General features: G+C 41.0%; 1 protein-coding gene across 4 annotated transcripts; it reads right to left on the reverse strand.

Moving 5' to 3' along the window:
• LOC133418796 (lactase-like protein) lies at nt 1–26,921 on the reverse strand. Of its 4 annotated transcripts, XM_061707667.1 has the most exons (15): nt 26,767–26,921; nt 24,609–24,762; nt 22,125–22,285; nt 21,946–22,033; nt 19,822–19,931; nt 18,765–18,893; nt 15,379–15,474; nt 11,175–11,229; nt 10,924–11,085; nt 9,090–9,364; nt 8,666–8,792; nt 8,389–8,588; nt 3,999–4,062; nt 3,804–3,877; nt 800–936 (listed from the first exon to the last, which is right to left on the reverse strand). In XM_061707667.1, exons 2-14 carry the CDS (start codon nt 24,727–24,729, stop codon nt 3,804–3,806), a joined length of 1,662 nt encoding a protein of 553 aa, XP_061563651.1. In that variant the 5' UTR covers nt 24,730–24,762; nt 26,767–26,921; the 3' UTR covers nt 800–936. The 4 variants fall into 4 exon arrangements, with proteins under 4 accessions (XP_061563626.1, XP_061563643.1, XP_061563635.1 ...); XM_061707642.1 differs by lacking the exon at nt 3,804–3,877 and having other exon boundaries at nt 1–936; XM_061707659.1 differs by lacking the exons at nt 3,804–3,877; nt 26,767–26,921 and adding an exon at nt 26,508–26,745 and having other exon boundaries at nt 1–936.

Below are 26,921 nucleotides of genomic sequence, written 5' to 3' on the forward strand. Positions count from 1 at the left end.
TTAACTTTAAGATCTTTATTTATGTTCAATAAAAATTACATCTCACAATTTCATCTTTAAAAGTGTATTTAACTGAAGTGAAACCCCAAAATGTACAACTGTTAAATCAGAACTATTTCATCATCACTTGTTGACAAAAAAACAGCAGTTTATTAGAGTAAAGCTGGAAAAACCTGGACCAGAACATCTGGACCAGAACATCTGGACCAGAACATCTGGACCAGAACATCTGGACCAGAACATCTGGACCAGAACATCTGGACCAGAACATCTGGACCAGAACATCTGGACCATCTGGACCAGGAAGTTCTGGACCAGGAGAACATCTGGACCACCAGAACCTCCTGATCATCTGGACCAGGAGGTTCTGCTGGTTCAGATGTTCTGGTCCAGATGTTCTGGTGGTCCAGAACCTCCTGGTCCAGGTGTTGATCAGCAGCTAAACCAGCAGCAGGTGAATCTCAGTCCTCCAGAGGTCAAAGGTCAAACTCCTTCTTTATTGAAAACCTGAGACACCAGATCAACAACAGCAGGTCTGGGGGGGTAAGAGGTCTGGGGGGGTGGAGGACCTACAGCGGTCCGGGGGGGGTCCAGGGTGGGGGTTCAGGGTGGGTTGAAGGTCCAGGGTCGTGGGTCCTCAGAGGCGTCTCCGCAGCAGGAACATGAAGAACACGGCGCTCAGCAGGATGTAGGAGGGGGTGGAGGTTCAGGGGGGGGGGGGGAGGAGGACCTACAGAGGGGGTCCAGGATGGGGTTGAAGGTCCAGGCTGGGGGGTCCAGGGTGGGGGGTTGAAGGTCCAGGGTGGGGGGTCGTGGGTCCTCAGAGGCGTCTCCGCAGCAGGAACATGAAGAACACGGCGCTCAGCAGGATGCAGAGAGTGCAGACGGTTGGAACCACGATCTCCGTCACCATCTCCATGTGACCGATGAGGGGATCTGGAACCAGAATAAACTTTAACTTTAACTATTAAACTAGAATCAGGGTCTGGAACAATTAACCAGAATTAACTTTAACTTTAACTATAAAACTAGAATCAGGGTCTGGAACATTTAACCAGAATAAAATATTAAACTAGAATCAGGGTCTGGAACATTTAACCAGAATAAAATATTAAACTAGAATCAGGGTCTGGAACAATTAACCAGAATAAACTTTAACTTTAACTATTAAACTAGAATCAGGGTCTGGAACATTTAACCAGAATAAAATATTAAACTAGAATCAGGGTCTGGAACATTTAACCAGAATAAACTTTAACTTTAACTATTAAACTAGAATCAGGGTCTGGAACATTTAACCAGAATAAAATATTAAACTAGAATCAGGGTCTGGAACATTTAACCAGGATTAACTTTAACTTTAACTATTAAACTAGAATCAGGGTCTGGAACATTTAACCAGAATAAAATATTAAACTAGAATCAGGGTCTGGAACAATTAACCAGAATAAAATATTAAACTAGAATCAGGGTCTGGAACAATTAACCATAATAAAATATTAAACTAGAATCAGGGTCTGGAACAATTAACCAGAATAAAATATTAAACTAGAATCAGGGTCTGGAACAATTAACCAGAATAAACTATTAAACTAGAATCAGGGTGTAAACACAGCAGGAACAGATCATAGAGCAGGAACACACTGGAATAAACTTCTGCTAATTAATGAATTGAAGACAAAGCCGTTCCGAGCTCAGAGAGGAGAGAGATACAGGAAATCAACCATCAGAACCAAACTGAGACGGATGGAATAATTTGGAGAGGGATTTGAAATCAAGTAGAACTTTAACCTTATTTAAAAAACATTGAAAAGAAGATGATTCTCTCTATCAGAGTAATGAGGTGATGCTTCATGTTGATTTGGTTATTAATTTATTTGGTTATTTGATTATTCCAGGATGAAGGAAACGTGTAACTGCAACTTTTTCTTTCTTATTTCTCGAGGATCCAGGAATCTTTGTTTTCCTCATGGAGGTCATTTGTTTTACTCGCAGTCACTTATCTCTCACTTCTTGCTTTTATTTTATTACTTTAAATAATCTTTTTGAGGGTAATGAATAAGCGTTGATCAGCTAAACCTCTTTAGATCTGGATGTTATTTGTTTATTGGAATATATTTTTGTTTTGTAATGTTTTCTTTGAACAGTGTATTTGTTTCCTTGTTGTAAGTTTTATTTTTATTTTATTTTTAATTTTGTAAAAGCTATTTTGATGTTTGTCTTATTTTTATTCTTTTTTTTGTGATGTCTGAAAATAAACTGAAACTGAAGCTAAAAACTGAAACTGAAGTTAGATTCAAAAACAAATGAAGAAAAGCAGAACTTTATTCTGAAATTCTTGGTTTATTCTGAAACTCTGAGTGTAAAATTGAATATTTGTTGTTTGGTTCTGACTGGTTTCAACAGTTTAAGGGTTAAATTCCATCACGTCTCAGATGATTTTAGTTTATAATTAGTTCTGTTTTAATTGTAAGGATTGTATTTTATTGTTTTATGTGTAAATGTTGGACCAGGAAGAATCGTCTTCACTGCCGTGACGACTGATGGGGATCCATAGTAAATAAATAAATAAAAAAGCAGCAGCGTGATCAGAGCCGGATTAACGCAAAGGCAAACTAGGCATGTGCCTAGGGCCCGATTGACGGGGGGGGCCCAGACAGAGGGACAAAAAAAAAAAAGAAATATATATATATATATTTTTTTTTTGTCTGCACACATATTAGTGGTTGATACCATGCCGGTAAAAACCTAAGGCATATATAAGTGCATTATTACTATATTTAGTATGCATACATATATATAGGCATACATACGCACAGGGCCGCCGCAAGGGGTGTGCGAACCTCGCGCTATGGGCAAGATTTTTTTTGTTTTTTTTCAATTTTTTTTTTTTCAATTTTTTTTCCTTTTTTCCCTTATAAATATCAACAGTCACGTTCCATTACAGACCTAAATGTGTACTAGTCTGTGCATATCAATAAATATATGTGTCTGTTGTTCAATACAACTGATCAGACCAAGCGCAGACACAAGCTGCTCTGATCCAGACGGTGGAGTTGGAACAAACTGTCACACAATGTCGAGAGAACGAGACAGATTCAGGAAATTTCCATCAGGGAATGAAAATGACAATGATACTCGCAATTGATAAGATAAGGATAATTTAATAGCATTTAATAGAGCGTTGTAATAACGTATAAATAATAAAAATAAAAAAATAGTCTGATAGACTGTTTAATATACAACACATGACTTATTTTGGAATACAAATAACCAACTTGACTATGACTATGCTATGTAAAATGTGAATTAACTTTTATTAGTAACTTTGGTAAGTTTAAGATTTCAATTCATAAATAACATCGATGGAGGGGGGCCCAAAAATCACAGTCTGCCTAGTGTAGTCCATTTATTTAATCCGGCTCTGAGCGTGAAACAACCAACAACTCACTAAGACGTCCTAACGTCTGTAAATACAAACATAAGGACAGTATATTGAGACATTTAGACCAGAAAAACATCAAAACTAAGCACATTTATGATACTCTTATCTATGGAAATGCTAGAAAACATGTTTGCATGTTTCTGCAGGAGGACGAGGAACTGCATAGGGTGTCTTTAAGTCCTTTAAGTCCTCGTTCGGACTGTCATTAACTCCCCAGGACTGAGGTCGGAGAACTTCCTGTTTTTATCGGGGTTGGAGCAGGTTAGAGGAACCACGTTACTCAATCCCTCCAGGTATCAACGAAGCATTTTAAACTGAATTAAATGTTATTTTCACAGCATCACGTCAGCGTTTGTACCTAAACTTCATCATGCACTGGCCAAGCGTTTCTCATCCCTGCATGTTCCTGATCTCCCTGGGACTTTCTTCTAGCTGGAGGGGCAAAACAAAGACAAACCCTGTTAGTGAAGGAATCAAAGCTTGGGAATTTTCCTTGGTTTGCCCCCCCAGGCGTCTGGAGCCGGCGCTAACGCCGTTATAACGCCGTACTGACCTGCCGCCAGGAGCTGGTTGCTGGACGAGCAGGTCTCCACGGCCTTCCTCTTCCAGCTCTCCACCTGCAGAGACAAAACATTAAACATCAGATACTTTAGAACGGAAGATCAACAGCAGGATAGGGGGGGGATCAACAGCTGTGTAAATGCAGATACCAACTAAAGTCCAGCTTAGTCCCCGTTTCCATGTATCAGAAACGTTGGTGTTTTCATGTGTTTTGTTCGTTCGTTTACACAAAAACGAAGCTCAAAGTCTCCGAAAACCATCATTTCTGAAAACTCCGGCCAAAGTGTAGATTTTTAAAACCTCCGTCTTCACGTTTGCTTGTAAACGGAGAGAAACGGACATTTAGGCTTCAGAACGTCACATTATGAGACAGAAACGTCACCAGCGTCATGAGTGACACCTGTGGTTACAATTAGTTTGTAACCGTCAATATTTTCTGGTATTTTACCTGTTTTATATTCTAAAGTCACACTTAAAAGTAACTCCACTTCTCTGTCACTCCAAACCAAAGACTCTGGTTCATCTTGGAAGTAACTGGAAGTTACTCGTGTCATTTGTTGATGTTTTTTTCCAGGATTCTGATTGGCTAGCATGACTTTATCTTCTCGTTACACTGCCCCCTGTAGGTTTGGCTGCTCATAGCAGCTTAACAGATATTTATGCAGGTTCCTGGAAATTATGGTATTTTTATAAATGTAGAGGGGGAAATATCCGTTTTTTGAGAAAAAAGACGAAATGTCGAGAAAAGAGTCAAAATTTTGAGAAAAAAGTCGAAATTTTGAGAAATAATTCAAAATGTCGAGAAAAAAGTCAAACCATGGGTGCAGGGGACCCAGTGTCCCAATGACCTGTCAGGTTTCCTGTCTTTTGTTCCACTAGCTTCCAATGACCCGTCAGGTCCGACCCGTTACTTTAACAGAAGTCTAACAGCATGTTTCCTCAGACTGGACCGTCCAGCGGCTGCAGTCGACTCTCCTGATCATTCAATTCAATTTCATTTATATAGCGTCTAATACAACAGAGTTGTCTCTAGACGCTTTCCAGAGACCCATACCCAGAACATGACCCCCGAGCAGTTATTACATAAACAATGGCAGGTAAAAACTCCCCTAGTGGGAGAAAAACCTTAATCCAAACAGTGGCAAGGAAAAACTCCCCTTTAGGAGGGAAGAAACCTTGAGCAGGACCAGGCTCATCAGGGGGGACCCTCCTGCCGAGGGCCAGACTGGTGGGTCAGGGACGTCAACAGCACAGCAGGCAGGTGGAAGCAGCAACGGGATGACCAGGGGTGGGGACCGCAGGCCAGCACGCAGCTCCCGAAGCTCCGGCCCAATCAGCAAGTCCCAGGTTGGGGTGCAGGGTCAGGAAAAGACTTGTGCTCCGTAATGCAAGCTACAAGCCACCCACGACCACCTGCAGGTTCCGGTGTCCGGCAAAGGATGCTGCAACATGGACAAAAGAGAGAAAAGGGAGGAGAAGGGGGGGCCAGCACAAGAAACTACAGGAGCGACTCTGACACACTAAAGTTTACACTACCTAGAGATTTACCAACACCAGCTAGAGGTTTACTAAACACTAACTATAGGCTTTACTAAACAGAAAGGTTTTAAGTTTAGTTTTAAAGGTGGAGGTGGTGTCAGCCTCCTTAACCCAGATTGGAAGTTGGTTCCATAGTAATGGTGCCTGATAGCAGAACGCCCGCCCTCCAAATATACATTTAGATACTCTAGGAACTACGAGTAAACCTGCACTCTGAGAACGGAGAGCTCTGACAGGAACATAAGGCTCTATCAGGTCTTGCAAATAATGCGGAGCTAAGCCGTTTTGGGCTTTATATGCAAGTAATAACATTTTAAATTGGATTCTGAATTTTACGGGTAACCAATGGAGCGACGCTAACACTGGAGAGACGTGGTCTCTCCTGCTGATTCCTGTCAGTACTCGTGCTGCTGCATTCTGGATCAGCTGGAGCCTATTCAGCAAATTACTTGGACATCCTGCTAATAACACATTACAGTAATCTAGTCTAGAAAATACAAACGCATGAACTAGTTTTTCTGCATCACTCTGCGAGAGGATTTTCCTAATCTTTGCAATATTACGGAGATGGAAAAAGGCTATTTTACAAACCTGATTGACATATGGTTTAAACGACAAATCCTGATCGAAAATAACACCAAGATTTCTCACAGTTGCACTGGAAGCCATCGCAACACCATCTAATCCCTTCCTAAGATGCTCTGGACCAAGAATGATAACCTCTGTTTTATCTGAATTTAGAAGCAGGAAATTTCTGGACATCCAGTCCTTGATGTCCCTAAGACATGCCTGAAGTTTAACTAACGGTTCTGTTTCATCCGGCTTCATAGACAAATAGAGCTGCGTATCATCAGCATAACAATGAAAGTGTATGCCGTGATTCTGGATTATACTTCCCAACGGCTGCATGTATAAACTGAACAAGATTGGCCCTAGCACTGAACCCTGCGGAACACCATAACAGACCCTTGACTGTTCTGAAGAAACCTCATGTACATGAACAAACTCATCATCATGAAGAACACGGCGCTGAGAGAATCAGGGCCGGGCAGGAGGAAAATACAAATAATATTTTAGAGGAGGAAGATTCTTTTTTTCATTATGCACTTGAAAAAAATGAAAAAGGTCGAAATGTCGAGATTAATATTGAAGCACAATTTCGAGAAAAAAGTCAAAATGTTGAGAAAAAAGTCTCAATTTTGACTTTATTCATGAAATTTCGACTTTTTTCTAGACATTTCCACCTTTTTCCCAAAGACCATAATAACGTTTTTTTTTTCATTATGCTCTTCGAGAAAAAAGTCAAAATGTTGAGATTAATGTTGAAATACAATTTTGAGAAAAAAGTCTAAATTTGTTGAATAAAGTTGAAATGTTGAGGAAATAAGGCGAAATTTTGACTTTATTGATGAAATTTCGACTTTTTTCTCAACATTTCAACTTTTTTCTCAAAGTGCTTAATAAAAAAAATCTTCCCCTCTCAAATATTTCTCAAATAATAAATGTTGGTATCTGGAGCTCACCGGTGTCGTAGTTAGTTAAGGATCCGTACTTTACTTTGTGCAGTTTATAAAATTCACCGGTTAGCCCTGGGAGCCGCTACCGATGCGGTTCTGGCATCAGGCCCGTCCCTGACTGAATTGGGCCCCCCCTCAAACCTCTCCCCATCCCAGATGTATCGTTGGTACAAAATGACCGTATAACAACACGCCATTTAACTTGACAACCTTTATCAATAATAACAAATGTACGGTATGTATACAGTAGATCAAGTAGTTTGACTGTATGAGTCAAAAAAACAATTTAAAGCAGCACAACGTAACTTTCAGCTTTTCTGAGTTTGGCGGCATCTTTTGGACAAAAGCGGTAGTGCTTTACTAGAAAGAACACTACGTTTCCCATGAGCACCAGCGCGTACTGCCAGAAAACTCCTGTCCCGTCGCTGCATTTGTTTTGAGAGAAGACGGGACGCTTTTCTGTTTCACCAAGTGAACAGACGGAACGCAAAAAAAAGATGTTAAACTGCTGGAAATGAACTGGAATTTACCGGGACCTTAAACAAGGAAGCCAGGGAGCGGTATATGGAGAAAATAATGATTATTAACGGTCTGGATCCATATGAAATCCCTACTAAAGAATGGAACTCCTCGTCGGAGATGCACTCTTTAGAAGGATTTACTGCCGCAGTTCTGCAGAACCACCGTCTCCGGCTACCTTGTTTAGGAGTGTTTGGCAGCTGCTTTGGTAAATGTTTGACTCGCCATGTGTTTCAATAAATTTGTATAATAGTACAACATACAGTACATGTTTTGTATCACTCTTACTTCTCTTTTCTTTTTTGACTGCTATATTATGTTGAAGAGACTCCGAGGCGTGAGCAATATTTTTCTTTTCCTCGTGAGATTATTTTTTTCCTCTGCAGCTACAAATAGTTAATATTTTTTCCTCAACAAACTAGTTTTATCTGCAGATTGGGGTTAATTGCAGCGCAGAGAGCTGGCCAGCAACTGCATTTGGCTGGAGAAGTGGGGAATAAAACCCGTGTTTTGATCCGACCCCGGTCTGTGAGTGTCTGTAGTGTGGCAGGGTTCCATGACGGCGTCGCGGCAACGGCGTCGCGGCAACGGCGTCGCGGCAACGGCGTCGCGGCAACGGCGTCACGGCAACGGCGTCGCGGCAACGGCGTCGCGGCAACGGCGTCGCGGCAACGGCGTCGCGGCAACGGCGTCGCGGCAACGGCGTCGCGGCAACGGCGTCGCGGCAACGGCGTCGCGGCAAAGGCGTCGCGGCAACGGCATGTTCAGGGCATGTTGGTGGCGTGTTCAGGGCGTGTCCTCGCTCACCTCTCTCTGGTTGGGGAAGCCGTTGGAGCTGATGATGCGTTTGAAGTACTGCACCGAGGCCTTGGGGTAGCGCGGCTTGTTCTTGTTCCTGAAGTCCACGTAGTAGAGGCCGAACCGCTCCGTGTAGCCCTCGTCCCACTCGAAGCTGTCCAGCAGAGACCAGGCCGTGTAGCCCTTCACGTTCACGCCGTCCTTCACCGCTGGGGGGGAGACAGAGGGTTTATTACCCCGAGGTGTTGCCATGACGACCAGCCTCACCAACCAGCAGGACCGGCACCTTTCAGCATCTCGTTGATGTATTCCTTGAAGTACGTCATCCTCCAGTCGTCACACAGGTCCGTGCACAGCATCTTCTCCGACACGCCGTTCTCCGTCACGTAGATCATGGGGTTCCCGTACTGGCTCTGGGGGGGCAAGGTCACAGGTCACAGGTCAAGGTCACAGGTCAAGGTCACAGGTCAAGGTCATGGTTCCTCTGCTCTACTTTCATTTATTTGTATTACTTTTATTTATTTTTATTATTTTTATTTTTATTACTTATATTTATTTTTATTATTTTTATTTTTATTACTTATATTTATTTTTATTATTTTTGTTTTTATTACTTTTATTCATTTTTATTATTTGGAGGGGAATAGCTGCAGAGATTCAGACATGCTGCCCCCGGTGGTCAGGAGGGGAATAGCTGCAGAGATTCGTACCTTAACGAAGTTGAGGAAGCGGCGGAACCCCCAGGGGACGGAGTAGAGCCACTCGGACCCGGGGTCGGGCCACTTGGGGTCCACCAGCTCGGCCAGGTCCCGGTCGGTGAAGTAGTTGTCCCCGAGGCCGGACGGGTAGTTCCTCTGGGTCACGTAGCGGGTGGTGAAGTGGCCCAGGCCCAGGAAGTCGCAGGTTCCCTTCACGTAGCTCTTCTCCTCGGGCAGGAACACGGGCAGCCGGGAGGCCCCGAGGCCCTGCTGGCCGCTCTTCCTGCCTGGGGGTTAGCATCGGTTAGCATCGGTTAGCATCGGTTAGCAGGCCCTGCTGGCCGCTCTTCCTGCCTAGGGGGGGGGGGGGTTAGCATCGGTTAGCAGGCCCTGCTGGCCGCTCTTCCTGCCTGGGGGTTAGCATCGGTTAGCATCGGTAAGAAGGCCCTGCTGGCCGCTCTTCCTGCCTGGGGGTTAGCATCGGTTAGCAGTGGTTAGCTAAAGCTAGTGCATCAGTATCTCTGGGCTTCAATGGCAGATAGATCTGCAGATCATCTGCATAGCGGTGAAATGATAGGTTGTGCCAGGCTATAATAGACCCAAGTGGTAACATGTATAAAGAGAAAAGAATTGGACCAAGAATAGAACCTTGAGGGACGCCGCAAGAGAGAGAGAGAGAGAGAGAGAGAGAGAGAGAGAGAGAGAGAGAGAGAGAGAGAGAGACCAGTCATCACAGAAAAAGTTCTATCGGACAAATACGAAGTAAACCACTGGAGTGCAGAGCTGCGGAGATCAACATGATTGTTCAGGCGTGACGGGAGGACTGTGTGGTCCACTGTATCAAAGGCTGCTGTGAGATCTAGTAGTACTAGTAGTAGTAGATCTAGTAGTACTAGTAGTAGTAGATCTAGTAGTACCGTATTTCCGCGACCATAAGGCGCACATAAAATTATTTTTTCTTTTTAAAAATGTGCCGCGCGCCCAATGAAACGGTGCGCCGTATCTATTACCTGTATTACGGTAATGTAAGGTGGACGGCCACCATGAGAACGGTAAAGGGAAAACTGAAAGCAGTAGCGCTGGCGGAAGAAATTAAAATTGAACGGGAGACGGGATCTGCGCCGGGGAAAGATGGGGTCTGCACCGGGGAGAGACGGGGTCTGCACCGGGGGGAGACGGGGTCTGCGCCGGGGGGAGACGGGATCTGCACCGGGGGGAGACGAGGTCTGCGCGGTGGAGGATTCGCACAACGGGGTATGAAAAGTTTATTTACTGTTGTGCAGAAAGTGACTGACACCGAGGAAATTCGGACTGGCGCAGCTGAATTAGCGGAGCTCTTTAATGCAGAAACAGAGGATGAGACTTTGAAGGGTTTGATTAATGTAAAAACTGAAATAAAATACAATCAAACTAAGTTTTGCTCCCGCTCTATTTTCAAATAAGCACACTTGTGTGCTTGTGTGTGTGTTTTGCAGCGTGTGTGTGTGTGTTTTGCGGCGCGTGTGTGCAGCTCCATGTCTGTAGACTGCGCCTTTTGGGTCGGTGCGCCGTATGTGTGTTTTAAATCTAAAAATGACACACAAAAATGAGGGTGCGCCTTTTCACACGGTGCGCCGAATGGTCGTGAAAATACGGTACTAAAACAACAGGGCACTTGGCATCAAGAGATAGTGCAATATCATTGTGCACCCTTAATATTGCACCCTTATTTGAATGATGCAACTCTTTAGTCTAATAATCTTCATAATAGCAGAAACCTCCAGCTATTCTGTCCTTAAAGGCGTTCAGGTTGTTAGTGTGGATTAGTGTGATGTTAGCTCGGATGTGCAGCGTCTCCCGGACCTACCGATGTAATCCTTCATGACCTGAGGATAGTCTCCGTGGAACAGCGGCCCGGCGAACCAGCCCATGTAGAACTGGATGTATCTCTGCGCCGCCTCGATGTCTCTCTGGTTGGACACGTCCACCGGTTCTCCCCAGTCGGCCGTCAGAGAGATCCCAACCAGACCTGGACAATGACACGGACGCTGGAAACATCTTCATTTACAACAAACAGACACAAACATGAAAACGGATCTGAGCAGGCGGTTCTCCCACCTTTTTGTTTGCTTCTCCACTTCATGTCGTACGTGTGCCAGACCTTAGCGTGAGCCTGCCGACGAGACACAAACCATGTTCACAATGTTCAGTCTTAGTTTCTTTGGTTTTTAAGTTGCACACATGAGGAGGCGCTAGATGGTTCCAAACCTCGGGTGTGAATGTAATGTGAATGGTAAATCAATGGATTCATTTTGTTAGCTGTACATGTTGTTGCCTATCAGAAACTGGAATCTAGCATATTTCTTTTTTATTTTGTATGGAAAAGGCAGTCAACACATACAGAAAAGACATTATGTAGAAAAGAAAAATGACATCTTCATACATGGAGTCCTTTTCCTTTTTTGTGGGAAAGAAATCAATTGGTCCGAGGTCCAAGGGTAAATTGGAGGTGTGTAAAAGACCAAACTTGTGTGTGACATATATCAGTCCGGTAGGAGCTTGGTCCTCTGTAAACATTTCCCTGAGAGTAAGTATCCTCCTCTGAATCTCCAGGTTTCTCCCCGTCACAGTTAAGATCCTCTCCTGCCCTCATGCATGCAGTTTTCTTATTCATTCATGACCTACTTGTGAGCTTGTCAAAAACGTGGGTGTTTTAGATGCTGATCTCAACTTCCATAGCTAATGTCTCCAGGAACGGCCTTCTATCATCTCAGAAATATATCTAAAGTATATATTAATCTACCAAAAGCAAGTGCTCAAGATCGACTCCTTTTGAATTCCCCATTTACAGAAATAGAAATTCTGGATACAATCAATTCAATGCCTATAAATAAAAGTCCAGGACCGGACGGTTTCTCAGTTGAATTTTATAAGGAATTCTGGTCAAAGATTAAACCTATTTTTTTGACAATGTTGAACAATTTCTGTTATAAAAAATTACTTCCTCAATCAATGAATTTAGCACATATAAGTGTTTTATATAAAAGTGGTAAAGATCCTCTACAGTGCTCGTCATATAGACCTATAAGTCTCTTGGATCATGATTATAAGATCATCACTAAGCTATTAGCAAGAAGACTGGACTCTGTTTTGCCTAAGTTGGTCAATCCAGACCAGTCAGGCTTTATAAAGGGGAGATATGCTTCTGACAATATAAGGAGAGTTTTGAATATAATTAATTCTCTCAACAACCGCCAGGAGCCTTCTCTTCTTCTTTCTTTAGATGCAGAGAAGGCTTTTGACAGAGTTGAGTGGAAATTTCTTTTTTCTGTTTTATATAAATTTGATTTGGGTGTTAATTTCATTGAATGGATTAAAATGATTTATAATTGTCCAAAAGCTGCAGTAATAACCAATGGCAGGTGCTCTGACTTTTTTTCTTTATCTAGAGGGACAAGGCAGGGCTGTCCTTTGTCACCTTTGCTTTTTGCAATGGTGATCGAACCTTTGGCGGCAAGAGTAAGAGACAACATAAGTATTCAAGGTTTAAAGGTCGATAATAACGAACATAAAATTTCCTTATATGCAGATGATATTCTTTTATACAACACGGACCCAGAGAAATCAATATCACACTTGCAAAACACAATTAAACAGTTTGGAAGTTACTCAGGTTATAAGATCAATTTCAGTAAATCTAATGCTGTTCTCTTACACATGACACCAACAGAAGAAATGCTTACATCTTGTCCTTTTCATTGGACACAAGGGGGCTTTAAATATTTGGGTATACATATTACTCCCAATTTAGATAATCTGTTTGAAGAAAATTACACTCCAATTGTACACAAGATAAAATCAGACCTGTTAACATGGTCTTCTCTTCCACTGTCACTATTAGGGCGCATAAACACTATCAAAATGAATGTTCTACCAAGATTTATTTTTCTTTTCCAGATGTTACCATGCTTTTTATCTGTGGAGTTCTTTAAACCATTAAATAGCGGCATCTCAAAATTCATTTGGGGCAATAAAAAACCTAGGATCAGTCTAATGAAACCAGAATCCATGGGAGGTCTTGGCCTCCCCAATCTCCAATATTATTTTTGGGCAGCCCAGTTAAGGAATCTGGTATCTTGGGCATTGGGGAGACAGGAGTCTCGGTGGGTCCAAATGGAGGCAAAGTTTTTCGAACCCCTGCCACTGGTCTCTCTTATATTTATGAATAAGTTTGAAAAAATAAAAAACATAGACAAATGTTTCTCTGTTTTTAATACCCTGTTAGCATGGAGAGATTGTAGGAAAAAACTGTATTACCACCTGTACTTCAATTCATTCCACTATTTATCAAAATCCAGATCTGAATATCAAACATATCAACATAGGTGAATGGGCAAACTCTGGTTTAAAACAGTTTAAGGATTTATTTAATTTGAAAATGCAATTAAAATCATTAATTGACTTAAAATCAGAATACAACATCCCTGACAAACACTTTTTTAAATATTTACAAATACGGAGCATTGTTCAATCACTTATCAAAGCAAATAAATTCGACTTGGACTATCTGAAATAGAGGACATATTTATAACTTCAGACACAATTAAAGGAAAGATCAGTGAGTTTTATAATATTTTATCACAAGGAGGTTTGTCATCTTTCCAAACTTTAGTGAAGATATGGGAGAAGGAGTTGGGGATGGTCTTTGAAGAAAATACTTGGTTAAATATATGTGAAAATATACATTTTCCTTTTACTAGTAATAAAATTAAAGAGGCGAATTTTAAATTTATTCACAAACTTTATTTAACTCCAATTAAAATGCACAAAATGTCAAAGGATATCTCTTCAAAATGTCCAAGATGTAAAAGAATCGATGGAACATTTGTACATATGTTTTGGGAATGTGATCTTTTAATACGTTTCTGGAAATCAATTCATTCCTTCACACAATCAGTATTAGAAATTAATTTTGAGTTAAGCTCCAATTTGTATTTATTAAATGACACACTGGATCTTTATTTAGACCGGAAAAAAAGCAGGATATTAATTATGATCACATACTTCGCTAAGAAATGCTTACTTTTACTTTGGAAAGATGATTCCCCTCCAACTTTCAAGTTTTTTTTGGATCAAATTTCAGTTTTTTTACCATTGGAAAAATTTACTTTAGAAAAATACAACCGTGCTCATATTTTTCAAGAATTTTGGTTCCCATTACTCTAAAAACTGGATAATTTTTCCAAAGGGGACCAATGAGTATCTTTATTTTTGAACTTGTGCCTTATATGTATGTATGTTTGTATATATATATATATGTATATATATATATATATATATATATATATATATATATATATATATATATATATATATATATATATATATATATATATATAGTTTGATATCGCTGTTGCTGCCATTATATATTTTTTTATTTATTTATTTATTTTTATATTTATTTAATTTTGTTCTCCCTTAATGTATGTTTTTTTTTTCTTTTTTTTTTCTTTTTTCCCTAGGGTAATTATGGGGAGGGTAGGAATGTGGGTATAATAGAAATCCTGCATGTGAAAATGTGAATTGTGAAAATTATTGTGAAATAAAAAGATATAAAAAAAAGAAAAGAAATATATCTAAAGTAAGATGCTTTCCGTCAAAGATTTAGATTCAGATTACTTTTATTTGCCATTTGTGTTAAACACATAGGAATTTGTCACAGTGGTAACAGTGTGCACAATCAGACTCTGAAAAGCTGCTCCATGCCTTTATCTCCAGTAGATTAGATTATTGCACTTTTTGCAGGACTAACAAAGCAAGTGTTACATAAACTCCAGCTTATTCAAAATGCTGCGGCCAGAATTCTGTTTTGTCCTCTCCTCACTGGCTCCCTGTTAACAAAGAGTAGATTTTAAAGTTCTTCTTATATTCTTTAAATCTAGGAATGGCTGAGCTCCCTCCTACATGGTTGACATGCTGAATACATACCGGACAGATTCCTCACTTACCTTTTTGCGCAGGCGTTTGACTAAACTCTAAATGATTGGCTGAGCGATAGCATTTTTGTTATAATGGAATTATTGTTGTTTTTCTCTTGACATCCTTTTGTCTGTTTCTGTTATTGTAACCTTGTCATTTTGTTTATTTCTTTGTTTATGTATTTGAGCACATTGAGTCCATGCTCGTCCTGTGAAATGTGCTATATAAATACATTTGCCTTGCCTTGCCTTACTTCTGTCTGTCCCACATTGGAATGTAGCATATTTCCTTCGTCCTATAAGCAACACGACCCTGGAAACCGTTGACCAACCGTGAACCTCACCTTGATCATGTGATGGGCCACTTTGTAGGCTCCGGTTCCCTTCAGCTTCAGTCCAGGAGCATGTTCCCCAGTTTCATATCCCTCCACAGCGATGGACTAGAATACAAGACACCCAAACTCCCCACGTTAGGAACACAAGACACCAAACTCCTCACGTTAGGAACACAAGACACCCAAACTCCCCACGTTAGGAACACAAGACACCCAAACTCCTCACGTTAGGAACACAAGACACCCAAACTCCTCACGTAAGGAACACAAGACACTCAAACTCCCCACGTTAGGGACACAAGACACCCAAACTCCCCACGTTAGGAACACAAGACACCCAAACTCCCCACGTTAGGAACACAAGACACCCAAACTCCCCACGTTAGGAACACAAGACACCCAAACTCCCCACGTTAGGGACACAAGACACCCAAACTCCCCACGTTAGGAACACAAGACACCCAAACTCCCCACGTTAGGAACACAAGACACCCAAACTCCCCACGTTAGGAACACAAGACACCCAAACTCCCCACGTTAGGAACACAAGACACCCAAACTCCCCACGTTAAGAACACAAGACACCCAAACTCCCCACGTTAGGAACACAAGACACCCAAACTCCCCACGTTAAGAACACAAGACACCCAAACTCCCCACGTTAGGAACACAAGACACCCAAACTCCCCACGTTAGGGAGACAAGAGACCCAAACTCCCCACGTTAGGAACACAAGACACCCAAACTCCCCACGTTAGGAACACAAGACACCCAAACTCCCCACGTTAGGAACACAAGACACTCAAACTCCCCACGTTAGGAACACAAGACACCCAAACTCCCTACGTTAGGAACACAAGACACCCAAACTCCCCACGTTAGGAACACAAGACACCCAAACTCCCCACGTTAGGAACACAAGACACCCAAACTCCCCACGTTAGGAACACAAGACACCCAAACTCCCCACGTTAGGAACACAAGACACCCAAACTCCTCACGTTAGGAACACAAGACACCCAAACTCCCCACGTTAGGAACACAAGACACCCAAACTCCCCACGTTAGGAACACAAGACACCAAACTCCCCACGTTAGGAACACAAGACACCCAAACTCCCCACGTTAGGAACAAAAGACACCCAAACTCCCCACGTTAGGAACACAAGACACCCAAACTCCCCACGTTAGGAACACAAGACACCCAAACTCCCCACGTTAGGAACACAAGACACCCAAACTCCCCACGTTAGGAACACAAGACACCCAAACTCCTCACGTTAGGAACACAAGACACCCAAACTCCTCACGTTAGGGAGACAAGACACCCAAACTCCTCACGTTAGGGAGACAAGACACCCAAACTCCCCACGTTAGGAACACAAGATACCCAAACTCCCCACGTTAGGAACACAAGACACCCAAACTCCCCACGTTAGGGAGACAAGACACCCAAACTCCCCACGTTAGGAACACAAGATACCCAAACTCCCCACGTTAGGAACACAAGACACCCAAACTCCCCACGTTAGGGAGACAAGACACCCAAACTCCCCATGTTAGGAACACAAGACACCCAAACTCCCCACGTTAGGGAGACAAGACACCCAAACTCCCCACGTTAGGAACACAAGACACCCAAACTCCCCACGTTAGGGAGACAAGACACCCAAACTCCCCACGTTAGGAACACAAGACACCCAAACTCCCCATGTTAGGAACACAAGACACCCAAACTCCCCATGTTAGGAACACAAGACACCCAAACTCCCCACGTTAGGAACACAAGACACCCAAACTCCCCACGTTAGGAACACAAGACACCCAAACTCCCCACGTTAGGAACACAAGACACCCAAACTCCCCACCTTAGGAACACAAGACACCCAAACTCCCCACCTTAGGAACACAAGACACCCAAACTCCCCACGTTAGGAACACAAGACACCCAAACTCCCCACGTTAGGAAGACAAGACACCCAAAATCCCCACGTTAGGAACACAAGACACCCAAACTCCCCACGTTAGGAACACAAGACACCCAAACTCCCCACGTTAGGGAGACAAGACACCCAAACTCCCCACGTTAGGAACACAAGACACCCAAACTCCCCACGTTAGGAACACAAGACACCCAAACTCCCCACGTTAGGAACACAAGACACCCAAACTCCCCACGTTAGGGAGACAAGACATCCAAACTCCCCACGTTAGGAACACAAGACACCCAAACTCCCCACGTTAGGAACACAAGACACCCAAACTCCCCACGTTAGGAACACAAGACACCCAAACTCCCCACGTTAGGAACACAAGACACCCAAACTCCCCACGTTAGGAACACAAGACACCCAAACTCCTCACGTTAGGAACACAAGACACCCAAACTCCCCACGTTAGGAACACAAGACACCCTCACGTTAGGAACACAAGACACCCAAACTCCCCACGTTAGGAACACAAGACACCCAAACTCCCCATGTTAGGAACACAAGACACCCAAACTCCTCACGTTAGGAACACAAGACACCCAAACTCCCCACGTTAGGAACACAAGACACCCTCACGTTAGGAACACAAGACACCCAAACTCCCCACGTTAGGAACACAAGACACCCAAACTCCCCACGTTAGGAACACAAGACACCCAAACTCCCCACGTTAGGAACACAAGACACCCAAACTCCCCACGTTAGGAACACAAGACACCCAAACTCCCCACGTTAGGAACACAAGACACCCAAACTCCCCACGTTAGGAACACAAGACACCCAAACTCCCCACGTTAGCAACACAAGACACCCAAATTCCCCACATTAGGAACACAAGACACCCAAACTCCCCACGTTAGGAACACAAGACACCCAAACTCCACACGTTAGGAACACAAGACACCCAAATTCCCCACGTTAGGAACACAAGACACCCAAACTCCCCACGTTAGGAACACAAGACACCCAAACTCCCCACGTTAGGAACACAAGACACCCAAACTCCCCACGTTAGGAACACAAGACACCCAAACTCCCCACGTTAGGAACACAAGACACCCAAACTCCCCACGTTAGGAACACAAGACACCCAAACTCCTCACGTTATGGAGACAAGACACTCAAACTCCCCACGTTAGGAACACAAGACACCCAAACTCCCCACGTTAGGAACACAAGACACCCAAACTCCCCACGTTAGCAACACAAGACACCCAAACTCCCCACGTTAGGAACACAAGACACCCAAACTCCCCACGTTAGGAACACAAGACACCCAAACTCCCCACGTTAGGAACACAAGACACCCAAACTCCCCACGTTAGCCACCAGTCGGCCTCACAGCCAAACGTACCCACGGGTTGCTAACGCTAATGTACCCACGGGTTGCTAACGCTAACGTACCCACGGGTTGTTGAACGTGATCCAATACTTGACTCTGTTTCCAAATCTCTCGAAGCACAAGTTGGCGAAGTCGTTGAAGTGGTTGATCATGCTAGCGTTGAGCCAGCCGCCATATTTGTCCTGCAGCATCTGTGGAGTCGTGGACAGAAGGGCGATCACAGGTTTATAAAGTACTGAAAAAAAGTAACTAAGTAAAAGTAGAAATAACATAAACTGAAAAAGACTTTGGTAAAAGTTAAAGTCGCCCATAAGAAAATGACTTGAGTAAAAGTCTTAAAGTAGCTCACATTAAATGTACTTAAGTATCAAAAGTATCTTGTGAAAAAATATACTCAAGTAAAAAAAGTAAAAGTACAAGTATTTTATAGTACGCATGAAAAAAAGCAACACAACCAAAAATTATCCTCCCCTTGTTTTTTTTATTTTACTTTCAGGTGAATGAAATCTGGTATAGAATACAACACCAAACATAAACGGTCTTTCTTGCAAAATATAATTCTTTGATTATTTTAATTTGTGGCAAATGTCAAAGTTACAAAGTAAAAATATATATTTTAACTTTTAAATGTAGTGAATTAAAGTAAAAGTCCTGATTGAAAAATGTATTTGTATTCTGTTTTTTCACTTTTTTGTACTCTTTTTTTATCATGCATGTTTGAAATTAAATCTTCAAATCAAATCAAATCAAATCAAATCCTCACCTGAGCTAAATCCTCACGTGAGCTAAATCCAGGTAAACTCTCACCTGAGGTAAATCCAGGTAAACTCACCTGAGGTAAATCCAGGTAAACTCTCACCTGAGGTAAAAGGTAAACTCACCTGAGCTAAATCCAGGTAAACTCTTACCTGAGCTAATCCTCACCTGAGGTAAAAGGTAAACTCACCTGAGCTAAATCCAGGTAAACTCACCTGAGCTAATCCTCACCTGAGGTAAAAGGTAAATTCACCTGAGGTAAATCCAGGTAAACTCACCTGAGCTAATCCTCACCTGAGGTAAAAGGTAAATTCACCTGAGGTAAATCCAGGTAAACTCACCTGAGGTAAAAGGTAAACTCACCTGAGGAAGATCCCAGTGGTACAGCGTGACGATGGGCGTGATCTTGTTGTCCAACAACAGGCTGATCAGGTCGTTGTAGTATTTGATTCCTTTCTCATTCATGTGTTCACCTGCAACATGTCACATGGAAACATTCATGTGTTCACCTGCAACATGTGACACGGAAACATTCATGTGTTCACCTGCAACATGTGACATGGAAACATTCATGTGTTCACCTGCAACATGTCACATGGAAACATTCATGTGTTCACCTGCAACATGTCACATGGAAACATTCATGTGTTCACCTGCAACATGTCACATGGAAACATTCATGTGTTCACCTGCAACATGTGACACGGAAACATTCATGTGTTCACCTGCAACATGTGACATGGAAACATTCATGTGTTCACCTGCAACATGTCACATGGAAACATTCATGTGTTCACCTGCAACATGTGACACGGAAACATTCATGTGTTCACCTGCAACATGTGACACGGAAACATTCATGTGTTCACCTGCAACATGTGACATGGAAACATTCATGTGTTCACCTGCAACATGTCACATGGAAACATTCATGTGTTCATCTGCAACATGTGACATGGAAAAGAACAGAATAGAATAGAACAGAAAAGAACAGAATAGAGTAGAATAGAAAAGAATAGAATAGAATAGAATAGAACAGAAAAGAAAAGAAAGGAAAAGAATAGAATAGAGTAGAATAGAAAATAATAAAATAGAATAGAATAAGCCAGAACAAAATAGAACAGAATAGAATAGAACAAAATAGAATAGAATAGAATAGAAAAGACCCAAATAGAATAGAATAAGCCAGAACAAAATAGAATACAATAGAATAGAATAAAACAGAATAGAATAGAATAGAATAGAATAGAATAGAATAGAATAGAATAGAATAGAATAGAATAGAATAGAATAGAAAAGAATAGAACAGCCTTCGTTGGGTTTTTTTAGCTTATTGCTCGGCCGAACTTTATCGTAGTGACATCATTTAAATGTTTCCAGACTCGGTTCACTTCGGACCAAAACATCTTTCAACCTCATTATGCCAATTATTACAGTTCTTGAGATATTTAACTTTCAATTAAAAAAAAATGTCCATTTGACTTTGGACGCTTGTTGCTAGGCAACAGGTTATCGTAGGGACATGATTCAAATGTTTCAAAACTCGCCTCGCTGTCGACTACAACATATTCAAATTTCATGAAGCTGTGATTTACGTAAATTAACCAAAGCAGCGAGAGGGGACGGATGGGCAGGAGGGCCCAAATCAAAATGTCCTGAAATTTTCTAGTTATTATTCTTATTATTAAGATACCAAAAGGTTTGTTTCTGGTGTTTCCTAGAAAACTTCAGCAGGTCTATTTTAGAAAGGAAATGATCCTGAAGGAAACAGGAAGTGAGGGCTGGTTATATATATATATATATATATATATATATATATATATATATATATATATATATATATATATATATGTATATATATATATAAAGCTAATTATCCTGAAGGAAACAGGAAGTGAGGGCTGGTTTTATATAAATATATAAGTATATATATAATTATCCTGAAGGAAACAGGAAGTGAGGGCTGGTTTTATATAAATATGTAAGTATATATATAACAGGAAGTGAGGGCTGGTTATATATAAATATATAAGTATATATATAACAGGAAGTGAGGGCTGGTTATATATAAATATATAAGTATATATATAACAGGAAGTGAGGGCTGGTTTTATATAAATATGTAAGTATATATATAACAGGAAGTGAGGGCTGGTTTTATATAAATATATAAGTATATATATAACAGGAAGTGTGGGCTGGTTATATATAAATATATATATATATATATATATATATATATATATATATATATATATATATATATATAATATATATATATATATATATATATATATATATATATATATATATATATATATATATATATATATAAAGCTAATTATCCTGAAGGAAACAGGAAGTGAGGGCTGGTTTTATATAAATATATAAGTATATATATATAATTATCCTGAAGGAAACAGGAAGTGAGGGCTGGTTTTATATAAATATATAAGTATATATATAACAGGAAGTGAGGGCTGGTACTTCTCAGTCCGCTGGGTAAGATCCTGGGCCAGGAGATGGAGAAGCGGTAATGATTCAGCTTCATGTCCTTCATCAGATTGATGTCGTCCTGAAACACAAACCAGAGAAACGTGTGGATTTAGATTAAAGATTAAGATGTTCTGATTCTGTGGTTGTTGGAGGACCAGACGTTCGTCCACCTTGAACTTGTAGTATCCCTCGCAGGACGAGTCTCCCGTCTCGTTGGACGAGATCTTGCCCTTCTTGTGGGCGAAGGCGTCCCAGATGCTCATGCCCTTCCCGTCCAAGTTCCAGGCGCCTTCGGTCTGGTAGGCCGAGCTGCCGGCGCCCCACGAGAAGCCTGGACAATAATCAGATCATTATACCACAGTTAACAACCAATCAGATCAATATACCACAGTTAACAACCAATCAGATCATTATACCACAGTTAACAACCAATCAGATCATTATATAGATCATTATACCACAGTTAACAACCAATCAGATCATTATAGCACAGTTAACAACCAATCAGATCATTATACCACAGTTAACAACCAATCAGATCATTATAGCACAGTTAACAACCAATCAGATCATTATACCACAGTTAACAACCAATCAGATCATTATAGCACAGTTAACAACCAATCAGATCATTATACCACAGTTAACAACCAATCAGATCATCATATAGATCATTATACCACAGTTAACAACCAATCAGATCATTATATAGATCATTATACCACAGTTAACAACCAATCAGATCATTATACCACAGTTAACAACCAATCAGATCATTGTACCACAGTTAACAACCAATCAGATCATTATAGCACAGTTAACAACCAATCAGATCATTATACCACAGTTAACAACCAATCAGATCATTATATAGATCATTATACCACAGTTAACAACCAATCAGATCATTGTACCACAGTTAACAACCAATCAGATCATTATACCACAGTCAACAACCAATCAGATCATTATACCACAGTTAACAACCAATCAGATCATTATACCACAGTTAACAACCAATCAGATCATTATACCACAGTTAACAACCAATCAGATCATTATACCACAGTTAACAACCAATCAGATCATTATACCACAGTTAACAACCAATCAGATCATTATACCACAGTTAACAACCAATCAGATCATTATACCACAGTCAACAACCAATCAGATCATTATACCACAGTTAACAACCAATCAGATCATTATACCACAGTTAACAACCAATCAGATCATTATACCACAGTTAAGTTAACAGTTAGTTATTTTCCCAGATGCTCCACAGAGAGATTTAGTCCTTTGTTCCTGCAGCAACCAGACTTTTTAACTTGGATTGATGATGTCATGTCCTGCTGCTACACTAATATATACTAATACTAATGTATACTAATACTAATATACACTAATACTAATATATACTAATACTAATATATACTAATACTAATATATACTAATATATACTAATACTAATATATACTAATACTAATATATACTAATATATACTAATACTAATATATACTAATACTAATATATACTAATACTAATATATACACTAATAATAATATATACTAATATATACTAATACTAATGTATACTAATATATACTAATATATACACTAATACTAAGAGAGCATGGAGTGAAGGATCATGGGTAGTGGATGTGAGTGAAGGATCATGGGTAGTTGATGGAGTGAAGGATCATGGGTAGTTGATGGAGTGAAGGATCATGGGTAGTTGATGGAGTGAAGGATCATGGGTAGTGATGTAGTGAAGGATCATGGTAGTGGATGGAGTGAAGGATCATGGTGTAGTGGATGGAGTGAAGGATCATGGGTAGTGGATGGAGTGAAGGATCATGGGTATTTGATGGAGTGAAGGATCATGGGTAGTGGATGGAGTGAAGGATCATGAGGAGTGGGGAGTGAAGGATCATGGGGTAGTTGATGGAGTGAAGGATCATGGGTAGTGATGGAGTGAAGGATCATGGGTAGTGGATGGAGTGAAGGATCATGGTAGTTGATGGAGTGAAGGATCATGGGTAGTGGATGGAGTGAAGGATCATGGGTAGTGGATGGAGTGAAGGATCATGGGTAGTGGATGGAGTGAAGGATCATGGGTAGTTGATGGAGTGAAGGATCATGGGTAGTGGATGGAGTGAAGGATCATGGGTAGTTGATGGAGTGAAGGATCATGGGTAGTGGATGGAGTGAGTGAAGGATCATGGGTAGTGGATGGAGTGAAGGATCATGGGTAGTTGATGTTGCAGTAACAGGAACCAATCGTCTTAGCCTCTGACTGGTTGGACACCGCTGAACTTCAGGGACTTTTGTCAGTTTCAGGTTATTCCATTGTGGGTTTTTCTTTCTTTAGTGGAAGAACCAACAAATGTGCCCATGTGAGTAAGTGATCCTGAGCTTTTAATCTCATTATTACGCCGTTTGTTTCACTGTTTGAGAGAGAAGTGGAGGTTTGAACATGTGAAGATGCTGTGAGATGGACTTTAACGTGGCTCCTACTTCCCAAAGTGTCTGCACGCACACTGTACCAACAGTTTGTTTGGTTTAGTAAACCTCTAGTTAGTGTTTAGTAACCCTCTAGTCACGCACACTGTACCAACAGGTTCTGGGTTTGTGGTTGAATCAACATCCTACCGGTCGGGAAGGTGCCGTAATGAAAAGATGATTTCTCGTTCTTGGTCCAGTCAAAGTCCTCGGCGGCTGCGACGCAGAAAACCAGAGCGAGAGCGAGGAACGGGATTCTCCGCTGCAGCATCGTGGTGGTCGTGGTGGTCGTCTCCAGTCACTCCTGCAGGAAGATACAAACTATACAGTCAAATCCATCATTCCTCCAGTCACTCCTGCAAGAATATACAAACTATTCTGTCACCCTTCAAAACTCCTGCAGGACAAGATAAAGACTATACAGTCGTCCTTCACATCCATCATTCCTTCAGTTACAACTGTTGAAGTGTCTTGAATTAGTGGAATCACAGAATTCTGCTAATTATGTGGAAATTAGCTCATAAGAAAATGTTGCCAATCAATATACAGAAAACATTTGAGAAAAGAGAAAATAAGTATAAGTTAAAAGGAACAGAGATCTTTAAAAAAAACAATTTCAGGACCAAATGAATGGAACGTTGTGTTTCTGTAAAAGGAATCAGTTTATGGAACAATCTGGATCCAGAAGCCAAAGAATGCAAATCAAACATTACATTAAAAAGAAAAAGAAAAGCCAGTTTGATGTAGAAATATCATGATAATTGTTAAGTTAGGTGGCTTTTCTCTTTTTTTTTCTCTCTCTTTTTAGCACCATTGTTATATTTTTTTTCTCTGAATCAAAAAAGAAACGACTATCTGTGTTTGACGACAGATATTTTGTGTTATTTTATAACTTTGTTGTAGTTTTGGTTTTGTTTTCTTTGTTTGTTTTTTAAATTACATTTATTGGAAAGTGTTTTGTTTTTTAAATTGCGTAATTTGTAATTTTTTTTATTATTACATTAATTGAAATGTGATTTCTTAGGAAAAAGGGACGGATAAAATCAGCTTATTTTTCTTTTTGTTCCCTTTCATTCAAGGAAAGAGATTTGTTGTAATTATATTGAACTGTTTAGTTTTTCTTTTAATGAATGGAATAAAGGATAAAGAAAGAAAGAAAGAAAGAAAGAAAGAAAGAAAGAAAGAAAGAAAGAAAGAAAGAAAGAAAGAAAGAAAGAAAGAAAGAAAGAAAGAAAGAAAGAAAGAAAGAAAGAAAGAAAGAAAGAAAGAAAGAAAGAAAGAAAGACGCAAAACAAAACACAGGAGTTTTTTTGTGTAAATTGGGAACCACGAGTCTGAGAGAACCCAGATCACATGTGGGGTTCCTCAAGGGTCTATACTCGGACCGCTTCTATTCAACATCTATATGCTATCGCTAGCTCAGATTATGGAACATCACAACATTTCCTACCATACTTATGCCGATGACACACAGCTCTATATTTCAGTGTCACCACATGACTACAGTTCCCTACTCTCATTGAGTAACTGCATTCACCAAATCAATGAGTGGATGTGCCAGAATTTTCTCCAGCTAAATGCAGAAAAGACAGAGGTTCATTTTTGGCCTTAAAACTGAAAGGGAACAGATCAGCCTCACCTAACTAAATATTAACTAACTAACTCACCTTGGCTCCATGTCATTGACAGCTACAAATCAAGCCAGAAATCTTGGTGTAATTATTGACTCAGACCTGAACTTCAACAGCCATCTAAAGTTTATCACTAAATCTGCCTATTACCACCTAAAAAACATTGCTAGAATTAAGGGGATTCTGTCAAACAAGACATGGAAAAACGTATTCATGCATTCATTTTCAGTAGGTTGAATTATTGCAACGGCATCTTTACAGGCCTTAACAAGAGATCTATCAGGCAGCTGCAGCTCATCCTCTTTTCTTATGATTTTATTTCATTTTATTTGTTAGTTATGTTTTAATTGTGTCTTTTAATGTTGATAAAGCACTTTGAATTACCTCGTGTTGAACTGTGCTGCACAGATAAACTTGCCTTTCCTTGCCTTTCACTTCAGCCAGCTGTGAGACACGCTGACGCAAAACGCTATCAGGGACAGAAAGTACGACAACTTGTCCAGCACCGTCAGAATCAGAGACATCTCAAGACGTTTTCGGTGGTGGAACAAAAGTAGAAGCTAAAAGAAAAATGTGAAGAATCCTGCAAAAGTCCTGGCGCCTGAAACCTGAGCCGATATTCCCCGGGTCCGTCCCCTCGTCGCCCACAACCACATCTACATGTCTGAGTGTCTGACCTGCTGCATTTGTCTGGGCTGGAAGCTGCTCCAAAGTGCAGGAAAGATCGGCGGGTTTCTCCGGCTGGTCCTCGTCCTCCAGGCCGGCCGGCTGGTCCGCTGCCAATGTCAGGAAAACAAAGAGCGTGAAGCGTCCAGGACATTTGCTGCTATTC

This window comes from Cololabis saira, chromosome 2, assembly GCF_033807715.1.
Source record: "Cololabis saira isolate AMF1-May2022 chromosome 2, fColSai1.1, whole genome shotgun sequence".
NCBI lineage: Eukaryota > Metazoa > Chordata > Actinopteri > Beloniformes > Belonidae > Cololabis > Cololabis saira.